Source organism: Pseudochaenichthys georgianus, chromosome 2, assembly GCF_902827115.2.
Source record: "Pseudochaenichthys georgianus chromosome 2, fPseGeo1.2, whole genome shotgun sequence".
Taxonomy (NCBI): domain Eukaryota; kingdom Metazoa; phylum Chordata; class Actinopteri; order Perciformes; family Channichthyidae; genus Pseudochaenichthys; species Pseudochaenichthys georgianus.
The window spans coordinates 2613918-2631319 of NC_047504.1; the positions used below are offsets into that span (position 1 = coordinate 2613918).

General features: G+C 43.5%; 1 protein-coding gene across 2 annotated transcripts in view; it reads left to right on the forward strand.

Moving 5' to 3' along the window:
* LOC117457704 (nck-associated protein 5-like) overlaps window positions 1-17402 on the forward strand; it is a 159140-nt gene that overhangs the window by 84460 nt on the left and 57278 nt on the right. For both annotated transcript variants that reach the window (XM_034097914.1, XM_034097923.2), the window contains one exon: window positions 5303-5436. In XM_034097914.1, coding sequence (XP_033953805.1) covers window positions 5303-5436 — 134 coding nt within the window. The remainder of the gene's footprint in view (window positions 1-5302; window positions 5437-17402) is intronic.

A 17402-nucleotide genomic window follows, 5' to 3' on the forward strand; every position in this document is an offset into this window, starting at 1 on the left:
GGGGCTGAATCTAATCAGCCCTAACTATAAGCTTTATCAAAAAGGAAGGTCTTAAGCGCACTCTTAAAAACGGATAGGGTGTCTGCCGCCCGAACACAAACTGGAAGCTGATTCCACAAATGTGGAGCTTGATAAGAAAAGGCTCTGGCTCCCATTGTACTTTTAAAGATTCTAGGAACAACCAACAACCCTGCATTCTTGGAACGCAATGCCCTAGTAGGACAGTAGGGTATAATGAGTTCTTTAAGGTAAGATGGCGCCTGCCCATTAAGGGCTTTGTAGGCGAGAAGAAGAATTTTAAATTCTATCCTGTGTTCTATAGGGAGCCAGTGTAAGGCAGCCAGAATAGGAGTAATGTGGTCCCTTTTCCTAACTCTGGTTAGTACACGAGCCGCAGCATTTTGAATCAGCTGAAGCGACTTGATTGACTTCTTAGTACTCCCTGATAATAGAGAGTTACAATAATCCAGCCTAGAAGTAACAAATGCATGGACTAGTTTCTCTGCATCGTTTTGAGGCAAGATATGCCTGATTTTTGCAATGTTACGTAGATGGAAGTAGGCGGTCCTTGAAATTGATTTTATGTGTGCGTTAAAGGATAAATCCTGATCAAATATAACACCAAGATTCCTTACAGTCTCACTGGAGGCCAAATTAATGCCATCCATAGTTAGTATGTCTTTAGATAATTTGTTTCGTAGATTCTTCGGGCCAAGTACAATAACTTCAGTTTTGGTCGTGTTTAACATCAAAAAGTTTAAGGTCATCCACGTTTTTAAGTCCTTAAGGCAGTCTTGAATTTTATTTAGATGATTAATTTCATCAGGCTTGATTGATAAATATAGTTGAGTATCATCCGCATAACAATGAAAGTTTACAGAATGATTCCTTATAATATTGCCTAACGGAAGCATATATAATGTGAACAAAATAGGTCCGAGCACTGAGCCCTGTGGCACTCCATGGCTAACTTTGGTTTGCGTGGAAGATTCATCGTTAACACGTACAAACTGAGAGCGTTCAGATAGATAGGACCTAAACCAGCCTAAAGCAGTTCCCTGTATGCCAACTAAGTGCTCTAGTCTTTGCAATAGGATATCATGGTCGATAGTATCAAATGCAGCACTAAGATCGAGCAAAACAAGAATAGAGACAAGTCCCTTGTCTGAGGCTATTAGAATATCATTTGTGACTTTAACCAGAGCTGTCTCTGTGCTATGATGTGTTCTAAAGCCAGACTGAAAATCTTCAAATAAATCATTGTTTTTTAAGTAATCACACAACTGTTTTGCGACCGCTTTCTCAAGAATTTTTGAGAGGAACGGAAGATTAGAAATAGGTCTATAGTTGGCTAAAACCTCTGGATCGAGGTTGTGCTTTTTAAGAAGCGGTTGTATCACTGCTACTTTGAATGATTGTGGAACATAGCCTGATAATAAAGACATATTCATAATATTTAATAAAGAAGTGCTAATTAATGGAAAAACTTCCTTCAACAGCTTAGTTGGAATTGGGTCTAACATGCACGTGGATGGTTTAGAAGAGAGAATCATTGAATGTAATTGTTCAAGGTTAATGGCTGAAAAGCATTCTAGTTTACTATCTAGTGTAATATTAGAACTTACGATTCCGGGAGCTGTTGATAACACTATACTGGTCAAAGGCAAGAGGTCATTAATTTTGTTTCTAAGAGTAACAATTTTATCGTTAAAAAAGCACATAAAATCATTACTACTGAGTGCTATGGGAATAGAAGGCTCAATCGAGCTGTGGCTCTCTGTCAGCCTGGCTACAGTGCTGAAAAGAAATCTTGCATTATTCTTATTCTCATCTATTAATGAAGAGTAGTAGGCTGCTCTCGCTTTACGCAGTGCTTTCTTATATTCATTGAGAGTAATATGCCAAATTAAACGAGATTCTTCAAGTTTAGTGGAACGCCATATCCTTTCAAGTTGTCTAGACTTTTGCTTTATTTTGCGGGTTTCGGCATTATGCCATGGAGCTAATCTATGTTGTTTTATTTTCTTCTTTTTCAAAGGAGCAACAGAGTCTAATTTTATTCGCAGCGCATCTATAGCACTATCAACAACATGATCAATTTGGGGTGGTGTACATTTTGTATAAGTTTCCTCCCCTACATGCAGACATGCTATCGAGTTAAGTATTGGTTGAATCTCTTCCTTAAATGTGGCTATAGCACTAACAGATAGGTTTCTGCTGCAAGAGCTTTTGACTAATGCTTTGTAGTCTAGTAACAGTACTTCAAAAGTTACTAAGAAATGGTCGGATAAAGCAGGATTATGCGGTTCGACTAATAGTTGCTCAATTTCAATACCATAAGTCAGAACAAGGTCGAGAGTGTGATTATAACAGTGGGTTGGTTTATTTACACTCTGACAGAAACCAACAGAATCTAATATAGAGTTAAATGCAACAGTAAGGCTATTTTTATCATCGTCAACATGAATATTAAAGTCACCTACGATAATTACTTTGTCTGTTTTAAGAACCAAAGTTGATAAAAACTCAGAGAATTCTGATAAGAATTCTGAATAAGGACCTGGTGCACGATACACTGTAACAAATAAGATTGGCTGCAAAGTTTTCCAGGTCGGATGCGTAAGACTAAAAACGAGGCTTTCAAAAGAGGTATAATTACATTTTGGTTTAGTATTGATAAGTAAACTTGAGTCAAAGATTGCTGCAACTCCACCTCCTCGGCCCGTGCCTCGAGCAATATGAGTGTTGACATGGCTGGGTGGAGTGGCCTCATTTATGCTGACATATTCTTCATGTCTCAACCAAGTTTCAGTGAGACAGCATATATCAATATTATAATCTGATATTAAATCATTTACCAATATTGCTTTAGATGCTAGAGATCTTATGTTTAAGAGACCACATTTAATCTTCCTGTTTTGTTGCACTGTAGTAGTTGTTACATTTACTTGTATTAGGTTATTATGTATGACACCTCTATTAGGTTTTACCTTAAATTGTCCTTGGGCAGACACACACCGCTAATATTGGGTATTTTATTGGGTTCGGGATTCCTATGGATGACTGCCTAGGAGAGAGCGCAGAGAAGCGTGTAAGACTGCGACTCTGCCTCCTGGTCTCAACTCCAGTTTGTCATGGATTACGTCCACAAAGCCCTGAAATGTTTGCCGAAATGAGATCTGCACCTTTCAAAGTAGGGTGAATGCCGTCTCTCTTAATCAGACCAGGTTTTCCCCAGAAGGCTGTCCAATTATTTACGAAGCCCACATTGTTTGCTGGGCACCACCAAGACAACCAGCGCTGAAATGATGACATGCGGCTATACATGTCATCATTGATCAGATTGGGGAGGGGACCAGAGAAGATTACGGTGTCCGACATTGTTTTAGCATAACTACACACCGACTCCACATTAAGTTTTGTGCATTCTGATTGGCGTAAACGAACATCATTACCACCGACGTGAATAACAATCCTACTGTATTTACGTTTATCTTTAGCCAGCAGTTTAAGATGCGCCTCAACGTCGCCCGCTCTGGCCCCCGGAATGCATGTGACTGTGGAGGCTTCGGTCTCTAAATTCACGTGTCTCATAATAGAGCTACCAATAACCAGAGTTGGCTTCTCAGCGGGTGTCTCGCTGAGTGGGGAATATCTGTTAGATACGTGAACGGGTTGGTGGGGACCTGCGGGTTTCGCGTTATGCCCCTTCTGAACAGTCACCCAGCCTCCCTGCTGCTCGGGAGTTGCCGGGGGACGGCTAAGAGGAGCTACATTTTGCCGGTCCGCACATGCTAACATGGGCTTTACTTTAGCTGAGTTACTTTCTAAGATGCGGAGCCGGGCTTCTATGGCTATGATTCCCGCCTCCAACCTAACAACTATACTACATTTAACACATGTATCCTTACCAGTAAGGGAGGCCGGGAAGTAACCAAACATGAGACAGGAAGAGCAGGAAATAGCACCAGAAGGTGGGGAAAGAGCCATGGCTAGCTATCAAGCTAAAGTAGCTACCGTTAGCAAACCCGAAAAGAGTGTAGGCAACTGTGGAGTTACAGTCGCTAAGAGAAGGAGAGTTGTGAGTGCTTAAGCTGTAGTAACGTGTGATTACAACGTCAGGCAGTTGCCGTGATCAAGAGTTTTAAAACGATCGATTAAGTTTAAGTTAATAAGCTATCAGCAACAGAACAGGCACACGGGATACCCGGAGATGACAACAACAACCGGAAGTTGCAACGTGCTCACCGCAATAGGTTCCTCCTTCCGCTCAGTCCCTTCCCTAGCTTAAATGTCTCACCGCTAAAGCTTTGACAGGATGTTGGATATTTTCTGTCCACAGCAAAAGTAACCTCATTAAAAGCCGTCATGGACTTACATGTAAAGGTGTCCTATCATGCAAAATGCACTTTTTAATGTCTTTTATACATTAATGTGTGTCTCCGGTGTCAGGGAACTCACACAGTGTCAGAAAACAAAACCCTCTCTCTTTTCCTCCGTACCCAAATCTCTAAAAACGGTGGTACGATGGAGCGGATCCAGATGTTCTGCCGATATGACGTAATATCAGAAATGTGGGCTGGCTTTACGCCCACGGCCCAATCAGACACGTTGCTATCGGAAACAATGCGCGACGTGTTTTGGACGTAATATGGTCTTTGTTTACATTAGCAAGCATCGCTAACACTCAGAGCTAACCTGTACTGGAGAGAATATGTGTTAAAAAGCAGGAAATAAAAAAAGGAACTCACCTTGTGGTAAACCGCAAGAGAAGAAACATTTGATACTGTTTCAGAAATAATCTTTGATGTCGTTTGGAACATGATGTGGCGTTTAATCACGGCAGCGTTTACCTGAGTACCTGCAAGCAGAGAGGAGACCTCACTACTTGCCTTGCTGTGCTCCAAAGGGGGCGAGGCCATTAGCTACTGACCCAGAATCAGCACTTCTCTAACAGGGCTGACATAGAGGGATATGAGGGATGTCTAAAATGCATGATCTGTTTGGTATTTTGAGCAAAATGCATCATAGACATGTTTTTGTATATATTTGTATATATCTGAGATGCATAATATATGCCTAAAAATAGCATGATAGGAGATCTTTAAATGTCATCATGCGCTTATTCTTTTATTGTCTTTCACCGCTAAGGAGAAATGACAGGATGTTGGATATGTTCTGACCCCAGCAACTCATTAAAAGCTGTCATGGCCAGACTTACACTTAAGGAACATATATGACTCGGGATGATCTGTTGATCCTTTTACGCCACCAGCTCAACGCTCTTATTCTGTGTCCACAGCGAGAAAAGCTGATCCACGAGCTAGAGGAAGAGCGACGCCTGCGACTGGAGAGCGAGAAGCGCCTCCGGGAAGTGACGGAGGAGTCGGAGCTGGGACAGGCGCAGATGGTTTCACTGCAGCAGCAATTCTCCAGGTAAAAGAGCCTGAAAGCAGAGAGTGTGCTTGACTTATTGAGCGCCTGCGGTCCGCCTTTTAAAGGTCTCCTATCATGCAAAATGCACTTGTTTATGTCTTTCATACATAAATGTGTGTCCCTGGTGTCAGGGAACTCGCAGAGTGTCAGAAAACAAAACCCTCTCTTTTTCCCTCCGTACCCAAATCTCTAAAAAAACGGGCGAAGGACCCAGAATCAGCCCTTCTCTAACATGGCTGAAATAGAGGTGTATGAGGCATGGCTAGAATGGCTGATCTGTTTAGTATTCGAGCAAAACACATCATTTGTATATATCTGAGACCCATAATATATGCCTAAAAATAGCATGACAGGAGATCTTTAAAGGAATGGTATGCTCATGACACTCATTTTAAAAAAATTATCATCCGATAAAACAGACCAGTCTCTGCCAGTCTCTCTTTTTTTTTTTTTAATCCGATGACATTATCAGTGATTTTAAACTGATTATATACCGAAATAACATCAACACTGTGGGCGCCGCCATTTCCCCGACGTGACGTAATCCATGCGTTTGGTTTTCGAAGACACGTTGATCTCCATGTTATTTACTGTAGTTTCTCTCTTCAAATATGCCTCACTGTATCGCGAAATATTGCCATAATTCGGATAGGAACAATCCACGGAATGCTCGGTTCCATCTGTTGCCAAAAGGTAAGCATAAGAAGTACATTCGGAGGCAGTGGCTAGCGAAATGTGGCCGGCCCGAACCGAGAGATTCACAGGCTCATGTATGCAGCGAACATTTCACATTTCCGGACGACTACTCTGAGAGTATGATCAAACATAACATGGGATTTAAAGAACAACCATTACTCAATTGAGATGCAGTACCATCGGTCTTTCTGGTGTCATCACCGACCAGGACACCAGTTCGGCCAGTTGAGAAATCGCCCTCTGCAAGTGTGAAGCGACGGAGGAGCAGAAGTAGTGCTCGGAGTAAGAATAAGGTATGTTATAGCGCATTTCCATTGCAGCGGCTAGCCCCGTTTTAACGTCCAGGCCAGGACAGTTTTTGGTGGCCTTTCCATATAGCGTAGTACCGGCTAGTGTGTATTTCCCCCCAGTTTTTCCGGCCCCATAAAATCGTGATTCTATGGCCAGGGACAACGAAGCTGAGTATGCTAAACTAGAGAGGGAATCGCTAGCAAGGGTGGTACTACATGCATACATATAGTATCTTATATCATCTTCCCATTATACACACATGCATTTTCAAACATCTGGACTACCTATGTTGCAAATGTATTATCTTTTCAATTTACACACGGCATCTATTGCACGTCTGTCCGTCCTGGGAGAGGGATCCCTCCTCTGTTGCTCTCCCTGAGGTTTCTCCCATGTTCCCTTTAAACTGGGGGTTTTCTCTGGAAGTTTTTCCTTGTACGATGTGAGGGTCTAAGGACAGAGGGTGTCGTATTGTCATACTGATATGTATGGCTGAATTCCCCCATCCAATCTCTTCACATTGGTCAAAACTTGTTCCTCTGCTGACGAGTCCGAACTGAAATACTCCACCATGTTTCCGTGTGTTGACAAAGTGAACGCATGGATGACGTCACGACCATCACGTGACTACTGAAAATGGCAAACATGGCGGCGGCCAGACGAAATATACAGGTCTTGATAAAAAAGAGCTATAAAATCATTATTTACCGGGGAATATCGCTGATTTCTTCAGGGTATGGTTTAAACATAACGTTTCACTAAATACTGAAGTTTTGATTAATTATCTAATGAGTGGACCATTCCTTTAAAGAGATGGAAACATCTTAACCGATGTATGCTGGAATAGGATCCAGTCGCCTGTGAGGATCTTTACACTCCATATAATGGACATGTGCAAGGTGTCATAATAATGGCCATAACAAGACAGAAGTCATAATATTCCCCACTGCTCACTCCCCACGCATTCTTATAAAGAAATACAAAAGATATAGACCTAATAACACATGGATCAGACAAATAAACAACAATTCTCCAAAAGTAATTGACCTTTAGCAGCAATCTCCTGCAATCAGCACAGAATCAATACAGCGTTCTGGCTTGTTTTCATAAGAGTACTTTCTTTTAGTCACTTGTCCTGAGCAAAAGACACGATGATGCATCTTTTGAAAGGTCCTAAGTGCTCAAACAATCGCTGAAGTGTGACGAGGAGGGGCGGCAGATCAGAGTTGAAACCGAGTCGATGCCTTAATTAGGCGATAGGCATTCAGTGCTTCACTTAAAAAAAAGAAAAGAAAGTAGTCCAGAGGATTTCACATGAACTGCTTATCTTCTCATTAAGTTGGTGCGGAAAATCCTGTAGGTTTGAATGGTCCCAGTGCTGGAGTGCAGGCGAGGGCAGAGTCACCGCCAAGGGATGAATACAACGTTTAAGAGCCCTTCGCAGAGATTTATCTCGTATTTAAAATGTTCCAGTGAGTTTAACTAAGTGGTGATTCTCACTTATGTTCATTCTCCTTACACCCTTTTTGGAAAACAACTTATACGTGCAGTTTGTTTCACCCAATTTCCCTTTGTTTCTAATGCCAGCAGCAGCAGTCCATGCAGGTTGTGACCTTTTGAGATGATGCACGTTCCATTTCGTATATCATGACTTCAGTCGTAGGTATTTACATCATCAATAAGACATGTATAAAGCTGTCTCCAGCTATTCTGTACCTATACAAAAAGCCTGCTGCACCTTTCCACGTCTCCTTGGATTGCTGGTTGGACACGAGTATCTCCTCGGAACTCTGCCAGGGAAAGGGACTATATGTGACGTGCTTTCCCTCCTGGGCTACGATGTACTGTAGCAGCAGTTTGAGTAACCTGCAGTTCTATTGAGAAGGGAAAGCTTATCCCTGATTGGGTCCTGTACAGGTCCCCAAAGGAGACAGGGAATTTGTGGCAATGGCAGGGGTCGCCCAGATGGATGGTTCTCATTGGATGCCGGGTGGCTTCTGGCAAGACAGACAAAGATTCCATCATGTCCTCAGAAAGAGCTTATCGAGCCGCCGCCGACGTTCTCCCAACCTCTCTACCTCACTCAGCTCTTCTCATTGTAGTCGCGTTGCTCATTGTCATCATGCTGGATGGCTTTCGTTCTCCGTCTTCGATGTTTCCGTGAGTCCTGAGGGAACGCACAGGTGGACCCAGCAACACACTGACAGGGTTTCAGTCTCACTTGACAAAGTCGTCAAAGGGGTGTGTGTGTGTGTGGCGGAAGGATATGGGAGACTTACGGCTGGACTAACAACAACAGCAGACGATGACTGGTGCCTGCAGATTTACGGCACATTACGTGTGTGTGTGTGTGTGTGTGTGTGTGTGTGTGTGTGTGTGTGTGTGTGTGTGTGTGTGTGTGTGTGTGTGTGTGTGTGTGTGTGTGTGTGTGTGTGTGTGTGTGTGTGTGTGTGTGTGTGTGTGTGTGTGTGTGTGTGTGTGTGTGTGTGTGTGTGTGTGTGTGTGTGTGTGTGTGTGTGTGTGTGTGTGTGTGTGTGTGTGTGTGTGTGTGTGTGTGTGTGTGTGTGTGTGTACATTTTGCTGGTATTAGTACTTTACTCCCCTACTTCTTACATGTTGAACCCAGATACCTGTACTTTCTACTTCTCTCATTTTCCAAACAGCTGGTTCCTTTAGTCTGAATCTGTGTTTGGTGGCGTGATCATTATTTTTTAGAGCAGTGCTTCTCAAAGTGTGGTCCGCGGACCACTGGTGGTCCGTGAGCGCCCCCTAGTGGTCCGTGAGTATTTTGGTAACATTTCACATTTGAAATAAATTAATCTATTTAAGTTTTCCGCACTCTCGCGGGAATATCTCCGCAATGGAGCGAGCTTAAGTTTAACTTTCAATTGCATGATATAGCCCAGGTCAACACCTTCATCACACACGTTACCACTTGTTTGTACCATTTTCAGGTAATTTGTAATCTATTCTAGAATAACGATGTGTTTTTGGATATTTGTGGAGTTAGGTGGTCCGCAAGTGTTTTTTTATTGGTTAAGTGGTCCTTGGTATGGAAAAGTTTGAGAAACACTGCTTTGGAGTCATTGCGTGCCTATTGATTTGAACACGATCCGTGTATCCATCACTTCCTGGTCTTCTCTAAAGAAGAGGGACCAATGAAAACGTTGTCATGTTGCCATGGAAACATTCATTAGCTAACAATGACATTATTGCTCTATTAATATAAAGGGAGGTCAGGTACTCTTTAAAACAGCTGCTGGTTATGGGTACTTTTTACTGAAGTTCATTTCAAAGCCTCTTTACTTTGACTTGAGTAAAGAAGTTTTGTCAGTACTTCTAATTTTACCAGAGTATTTCAAACACGAGTATCTGTACTTCTACTTGAGTAAAGGATGTGTGTACTCTTGCCATCTCTGGATGATTGTGTTTACTCGTACCTGGCTCTTCAGTGGATTAGCATGTTTACATGACAGCCAATAACCGGTGGCTCCGTGCCATGGTGGCAGATGGGACGTCAGCGAGGTCACTTTAATTAGAGACTTCCAAGCCAGAGAAAAGAGAACTCGGTCACCAGGCCACCAGCAAGTGTCTTCCCATGAACCTTTGCCCAGATCTCTACTTCCTACCCGAAAGCACTGCTTCATATGCGACATCATCTGTGTCTCGACTGCGAGACCCTCATCCATACCTCCTGATTGAGTTTAGCTTTGTATTGGTTGCGCATTAGGGACCTCAGTTCATCGATGTTTCTTTGGAGATAATGCCCGCAAATCATGTTAAGTGGACATCCCATCGGTTAGATAGACCTGGATGTGTTCGACCTCGGGCAACAATTGATTTGCTAATTAATTGCGGTTGTGCTTTGAATCACGAGGATGGAAGTGAAATCAGACCAAAGCGTTCCAGCATTGGATGATGAAAGCCAGCCAAAGATATCACACATTTATGCAAATGAGTGTGTTAAATAGCTTTTTCACACATCACCACAAATAGGGTTTGCATTGAACTAAATGCCTCAGCACCGGGAGACAAATGTGCTCTGTGGTGATATGACACCAAAGGTAATGAGCCGCTTGTTATGCTCTCACACACACAACAACGTGTGTGTGTGTGTGTGTGTGTGTGTGTGTGTGTGTGTGTGTGTGTGTGTGTGTGTGTGTGTGTGTGTGTGTGTGTGTGTGTGTGTGTGGTGTGTGTGTGTGTGTGTGTGTGTGTGTGTGTGTGTGTGTGTGTGTGTGTGTGTGTGTGGTGTGTGTGTGTGTGTGTGTGTGTGTGTGTGTGTGTGTGTGTGTGTGTGTGGTGTGTGTGTGTGTGTGTGTGTGTGTGTGTGTGTGTGTGTGTGTGTGTGTGTGTGTGTGTGTGTGTGTGTGTGTGTGTGTGTGTGTGTGTGTGTGTGTGTGTGTGTGTGTGTACGTACGGGAACAACTGGCCTTCATCCACTGCAAAGCTCAGTTGTGGCGTGTTTTCACGGCTGAGATCAGAAAGTCTGCATTCCTCAAGTGACTGGCCGTTGAGCTCCAGACATAGGTGTACACACACACATATACCCTCCCCCACGCAGTTGGGCTCTTATCCTGGTGTGGGTCACATGCCCAGCCCCCTCCTGACTTGGGTCAACCCCCCCCCCAGGGGCTTCACCAGCACTAGCATGGCCTGCCGTCATTAAACTCCCAACAGATTAGTGGGAGTCTCCAGCAGCCTCCTTTAGCCCCCCCTGGACGTCCCACTCCTCCATATGGGCAAGACATTTAAGAGAGGATGGAAGTGAGAAAAGATGCAACTGGGAGCAGCACTTAAGTTTCCCAAATGAAGTGTGGAGGCAGAAATATAATCCATCCAGTGCTTCTGGAACGTCTGTCCAGCGAAGACTCTCCGAGGCCTTGTGCGTTCCCCCTCCTCTTCCTGTGGCACCACTCCCAGACAGGATGCCTGGTGAGCACACAGGAACACGGGGGCCGCTGGGGGCCCTTCGTGGTCTGAAGATGAGGGCGGCGGTTTTCAGGTAATGTGCAGCCATATCGTCACCTTTTGGAAGTTTGGTTTTCCCTGCAGTCTTCCAGATTCACGGCTTGTATTGTCGTGTGTACATGGCTGCAGTGGAGCTATGACAATGACAACCTAGGTCATCACCTCCTCCAACGGGGCAACATAATAAAACAGATACAATTGTGCATGTAATACAAATAAAATAGAATAGAAATAGTACAAGGAGAGTCTATACAAGTAGTTGGAATATGATCTATTACATAAATAATGTGTGAGTTGCAGACAGATGGATGTTATGGATGTCCTTTCAAAAGTTCAGTTTGTTTGCTGAGCACACTTATCCTCTACAGACTGTTATTGCCCGCTCTCCTCAGCCTGTTATGGAGATTACACACTTCTCAAAGGGGGAAAATAAGAGGCCTTTTGTTAGGCTCAAAAGTCTGCTCATGCACTGAAGCTCAGGTTCCATATGTTGACGTTATCCTCGGATGTATCCGTCTTTATTTGTCCTCTTAGTCTCCGTAAGGCATTCGAGGTAAACCTGGTGCTGAAGGTAGTGGTACACACATTCCTCCTGAGTGCATTGGGCCTGGATCATTGTCACCCAGAACACATGTGCGCTCATCAGCAAAACCCATGGCGTTTTACAGCCGGCCCGCTCCACTTGACTTTGAAATCATCGGCGTCTTGAAGGGCCCTCTTGGCGGAAGGATATGGGAGACTTACGGCTGGACTAACAACAACAGCAGACGATGACTGGTGCCTGCAGATTCAGTGTGTGTGTGTGTGTGTGTGTGTGTGTGTGTGTGTGTGTGTGTGTGTGTGTGTGTGTGTGTGTGTGTGTGTGTGTGTGTGTGTGTGTGTGTGTGTGTGTGTGTGTGTGTGTGTGTGTGTGTGTGTGTGTGTGTGTGTGTGTGTGTGTGTGTGTGTGTGTGTGTGTGTGTGTGTGTGTGTGTGTGTGTGTGTGTGTGTGTGTGTGTGTGTGTGTGTGTGTGTGTGTGTGTGTGTGTGTGTGTGTGTGTGTGTGTGTGTCAATGCCCTCTCTTCTAATCATCCAAGCCGCGCCTGGACCGAGTGTTTAAATGTGTGCCCCCCCCCCCCCCCCTGTTCGACATGACACATCTGCGGCCATTAACAGGATGGAGGGGGGGGTCACTCTTTGAAGTCACTTCCTTACTCATGCCCAATAGGGGGACGGGGGTCTGTTAAATAGATAATAGGTGTCTGGACTATTTTGGGGAGCACCTCATATTTAAAAGGATTTATCGGTCCCTTTCAGAGCCTCTCGTTAACTTGGGGATTATGTCTGATTGAACTTCCTTTGGGTTGTTCCTGCTCCATCACTTGGGCTAAAGTACAGCACGAGTAGTGGTACCGATCTACTTTGGGAACAAAGGTCTGTTCACTTACTCAGCACACGATGTCAGACAATCCAGCCCACTAGCATCCGCCTCGGATTACCCGCGCTGGTTATGATGTGTATGGGCGAAAGAGGTCAGATTACAAGCTGTGCAGAAGTAGGGCGTCCCTGCTCACACCATGAAGCTGGCCTGTGATCGTAGCCTAGAGGCAAACCGCATGTCATTCAGACTGACCTCGTGGTTGCAGGATGGATCTGCTGCTGGACACATGCACGGTTTTATTAAAGGTGTTATGTCAACAGTTTCCACATCATTGTATAAAATAAGATCAAATGGACCTTTGTTAATCCCTGTGGGGAAATTCAGTAGTTTAACAGCAACAGGGTCAGAATGAAAAACAGGACAGCACAGATATACCATATATTTTATATATATATTTGTATTCGGGATTGTGGGAAACGGTATTTCGATCTCTCTGTCTGTATACAATACAAGACTTTGATTCACACAGATTAGAGATTAATCAAATCAAAGACACAAATAAAAATATACAGTTAAGTAACTTGATTCAAAGAAATTAATTAAAATGAACATATATACATATTTGGGTCCTATATACATATTAGATATATGTACATGTATGTGTGAAAACAGTGTCTATGAGGTTAGTTGAAAGCAATAGTATTAAGTGGAACCTATTATTTTGTATTTAAACCTAATATTATATTATTGCTTTCCTTTATGTGTAATTTGTTGACCTTTTAATTAAAGTCTGTGTTTTCAGTGTACGGTCCTTCTGTATCTGCGCATCGCATACCTTTTGAAATATTTCCATTATGAATATAGTGGGCAATAATGCTCTTGACTTATTGTTTCAGCGCTACACGCAACTTACCGTTATGATTGATCAATATTGCCCAGTGTAAGTAATGGACTCCATGCTGTCTGTCTGACAAAGGTCTCCCACCGGGATGTCTCCTTCTGTCTCCGTCTCACATGTGGAACTCGTATGCCTGTAACCCATTGTGGAGATAAAGGAATGGCTTCCTCATTGCTAACTGCTTCCTTTGGCCAGAGGTGCACATGTGGGGCGGCCATCATGAATTTGCACACACCAAATGTAGACGGACGGATGAAAACAGAATCCCTCCTTATGTCTCTTTTTTAATTGACGCTCTTAACTGACTGTTCCTCGTTAGCAGAGATGGTAAGAGTACACACATCCTTTACTCAAGTACAGATACTCGTGTTTAAAAATACGTGTTTTAAAAGTAGAAGTACTGACTAAACTTCTTTACTCAAGTAAAAGTAAAGAAGTATGGGCTTTGAAATGTACTTCAGTAAAAAGTACCCATAACTAGCAGCTGCTTTAAAGAGTACCTGACCTCCCTTTATATTAATAGAACAATAATGTAATTGTTAGCTAATGAATGTTTCCATGGCAACATGACAATGTTTCCATTGGTCCCTCTTCTTTAGAGAAGACCAGGAAGTGATGGATACACGGATCGTGTTCAAATCAATAGGCACGCAGTGACTCTAAAGAATAATGATCACGCACCAACACACATTCAGACTAAAGGAACCAGCTGTTTGGAAAATGAGAGAAGTAGAAAGTACAGGTGTTAAAAATGTAAGAAGTAGAAAGTACAGGTGTTAAAAATGTAAGAAGTAGAAAGTACAGGTGTTAAAAATGTAAGAAGTAGAAAGTACAGGTGTTAAAAATGTAAGAAGTAAAAGTAAAAAGAAGTATTGGAGTAAAGTACTGATACCAGAAGAATGTATTTAGGACAGTAAGGAAGTATGTGTACTCCGCTACTTCCCGCCTCTGCTCGTTGGTTCTCAACATGTTAAGACATTGATGGAGAAAGTTTTCATTCATTTTTTTACTTTGCAGTTTTCAGTGTGTACAACGACCCTGAAGTCCTTTCTTTTCACAGCAAAAACACTGGAATGAAATATGACTGTCAGTAAATACTAAATGCTTTGCCCTCTTGATCTTTTTTTCCTTTGACATGTGTGGTTTGTTGAAAAGGTCAAAGGTCGCTGAGTAGAGTCAGCGGTCATGAGGGCAAGGACCTCTGTAATGCTACCCCGCTGTAACATGCATGACTGATGCATGTGACTTTTACAACCCTAACTGTCCTCTAGCTATAAACTGGACGACCGAAAGTGTCTCACTTAGTTTGCTCTCTTCATTTAGGCCACGTCTGAGGAAGGATCTGCTCGCATGTTTTCAGCTCTCAGGGATAAGGTGGCTTAGCGTTGTGTTAAGCTAGGCAGTCACCCGGTGGGTAAGTGATTTGCTTTAAGAGTAGAAGAATGGAATATTGTGGCCAAAGCGGACAGTTTGGCAGGGCCTCGCTGAGGATTCAGATAAGGAGATTGCAGCCGGCCCTCCATAGCCTCAATTCAGCCGCTACAACCAGGTGATTGTTCTCCCTCTCTCATTCCAGCAGCTTAAAGGTTTTTTCAACCGGTCAAATCTGATTAGAGGGTCTCGGCTAACCTGAGCCTCTGACAGCTCTGATAAAGTGAGAGTACTGATACTTCCATCCTTTTGGAGCTTCTGTCCTGTAATGTGAAATGTTAAGACATCTTTCGCTCTGATCTGAATGATGTCATGCAGGAACTTCATCATAGTGTTATGTTACTATTATCATAAGGTGCCTTGTTTCTAAGCTTACTGTGATAAAGGAATAATACACAGTGTATCTTAAAGGTGTCTTAAGGCATTTGAGCTCCATACTGTTTCAGAAATAATCCTTGATGTGGTTTTGAACATGATATGGTGTTCAATCAGGGCAGCATTTAGCTGTATCTGAGTAGAATTCTCCTGATCAGAAACTCAGCATAAGCTCTGCCCCTCTTAAAAAAAAAAGTATTATTATAATTGTTTTATAAAGCTTTAGACCAAGAATCAGCCCTTCTCTAACATGGCTGAAATAGAGGGATATGAGGGATGTCTAACATGCATGATCTGTTTGGTATTTTGAGCAAAACACATCATAGACATGTTTTTTTATATATTTTCATATATCTGAGACCCGTAATATATGGCATGATAGGAGACCTTTAAGCAGGTTACCATGGTTGTTATGTTACTATTATCATACCTTGTTTCTAAGTTTACTGTGATAAAGGAATAATACACAGTGTCTCTTAAAAAGCTGCAGCCAAGGAATGCTGGCAGCCAAGATATCCAACCAAGGCAGGGGGGGGCAACTCCTGAAACATGCGAGCATTCAGGAAGTAATTGGCAGGAGAGCGATGACTAAAATAAACAAGCGAGCGTGAATGAAAAGCACCGCATTCGCAGAGAAGATTGGTCGAAATCTGAGATGGCGTGCAGAGATCTCTGGTCATGCAGTAAGTGTCCTGGCATGCAGCCTCCTCCAGAAAGTGTCTTAATTACCAATGAATAACCACATGACTGCAGGCGCACACACACACACACACACACACACACACACACACACACACACACACACACACACACACACACACACACACACACACACACACACACTCTGGGAATCCCTGTCTTTAGCCGTGCTTCCTCCAGTCCTTCTTCTGATCCAAGGCACCCAGCAGGGGGCTCTTCTTCTTCGTTGGTGGCGGCTTAACATGGGACATATGGGAAAGTCTTCGCCTGCCAGATCACTGTCTTTACACAGAGCCCAATGGCGGATAATGGCACTCGGGAGAAAAGGAAAACGGGAGATGTGTTGTCAGGCCGACGCGGGACACACCATGCTGCCTGTCGATTGAGCGAAAAAGCACTCAAGCTTATGTGATGACTGCATGGCCTATTTTAGCCTGGAGACCTACATTACTGCAACAGAGTCGAGTGTGTGTTCGGATGTCTCTCCATATGGAGCTCAAGGACTTTTACACGGTGTTGCTGGCTTTTCTACGCAGAAACGGAGGTACAAAGAATGGAGAGAAAGTCAACAAGGGGTAAGTTTGAGCTCAGATCGTCAGCTTTGAGAGCTTTGAGATGCGTGTGAAGGAATGTTCCCAATGAATAGACATAGTGTGCTCCTTCCTTTCCATTGTGACAACTGACTTGAGGAAGTTTTTGCACTTAGTACTTTTCAAAGTATTTCAGTCTAACTGCATTGTGTTTTTACCCTCTGTCGTCACGTTGAAGCTGAAGACCGTCAGACCTCAGGCCGAACATTGATTGGACCCTTAATTGTATTTCCTGGACTGCTGACGAACGCCACATTTTAAATTCAGCTCGTGCTGCGCGAGGGTCAGGGGAGCCTGGAACTTGCTTTCGCCTCCACATACATCCCTTCAACACACACACACACACACACACACACACACACACACACACACACACACACACACACACACACACACACACACACACACACACACACACTCACACTCACACTCACACACTCTTGTCCTTCCTCCTACCCTGAACGATGTCTTCAATAGGTCACTGAACAGCACTTTGAGATGAATCACATGACTATGTTTTTATGTAAAGTAGTGCTCTGTCAGCTCTGAGTCACGGACCATCCATCAGGTGCATTTAGCAGACCCCCCCTCACATAGCAATAGGTTTAGGACGCTGCATTGCACAGTAAGGACAAATGGCACTGTTTATTTGAT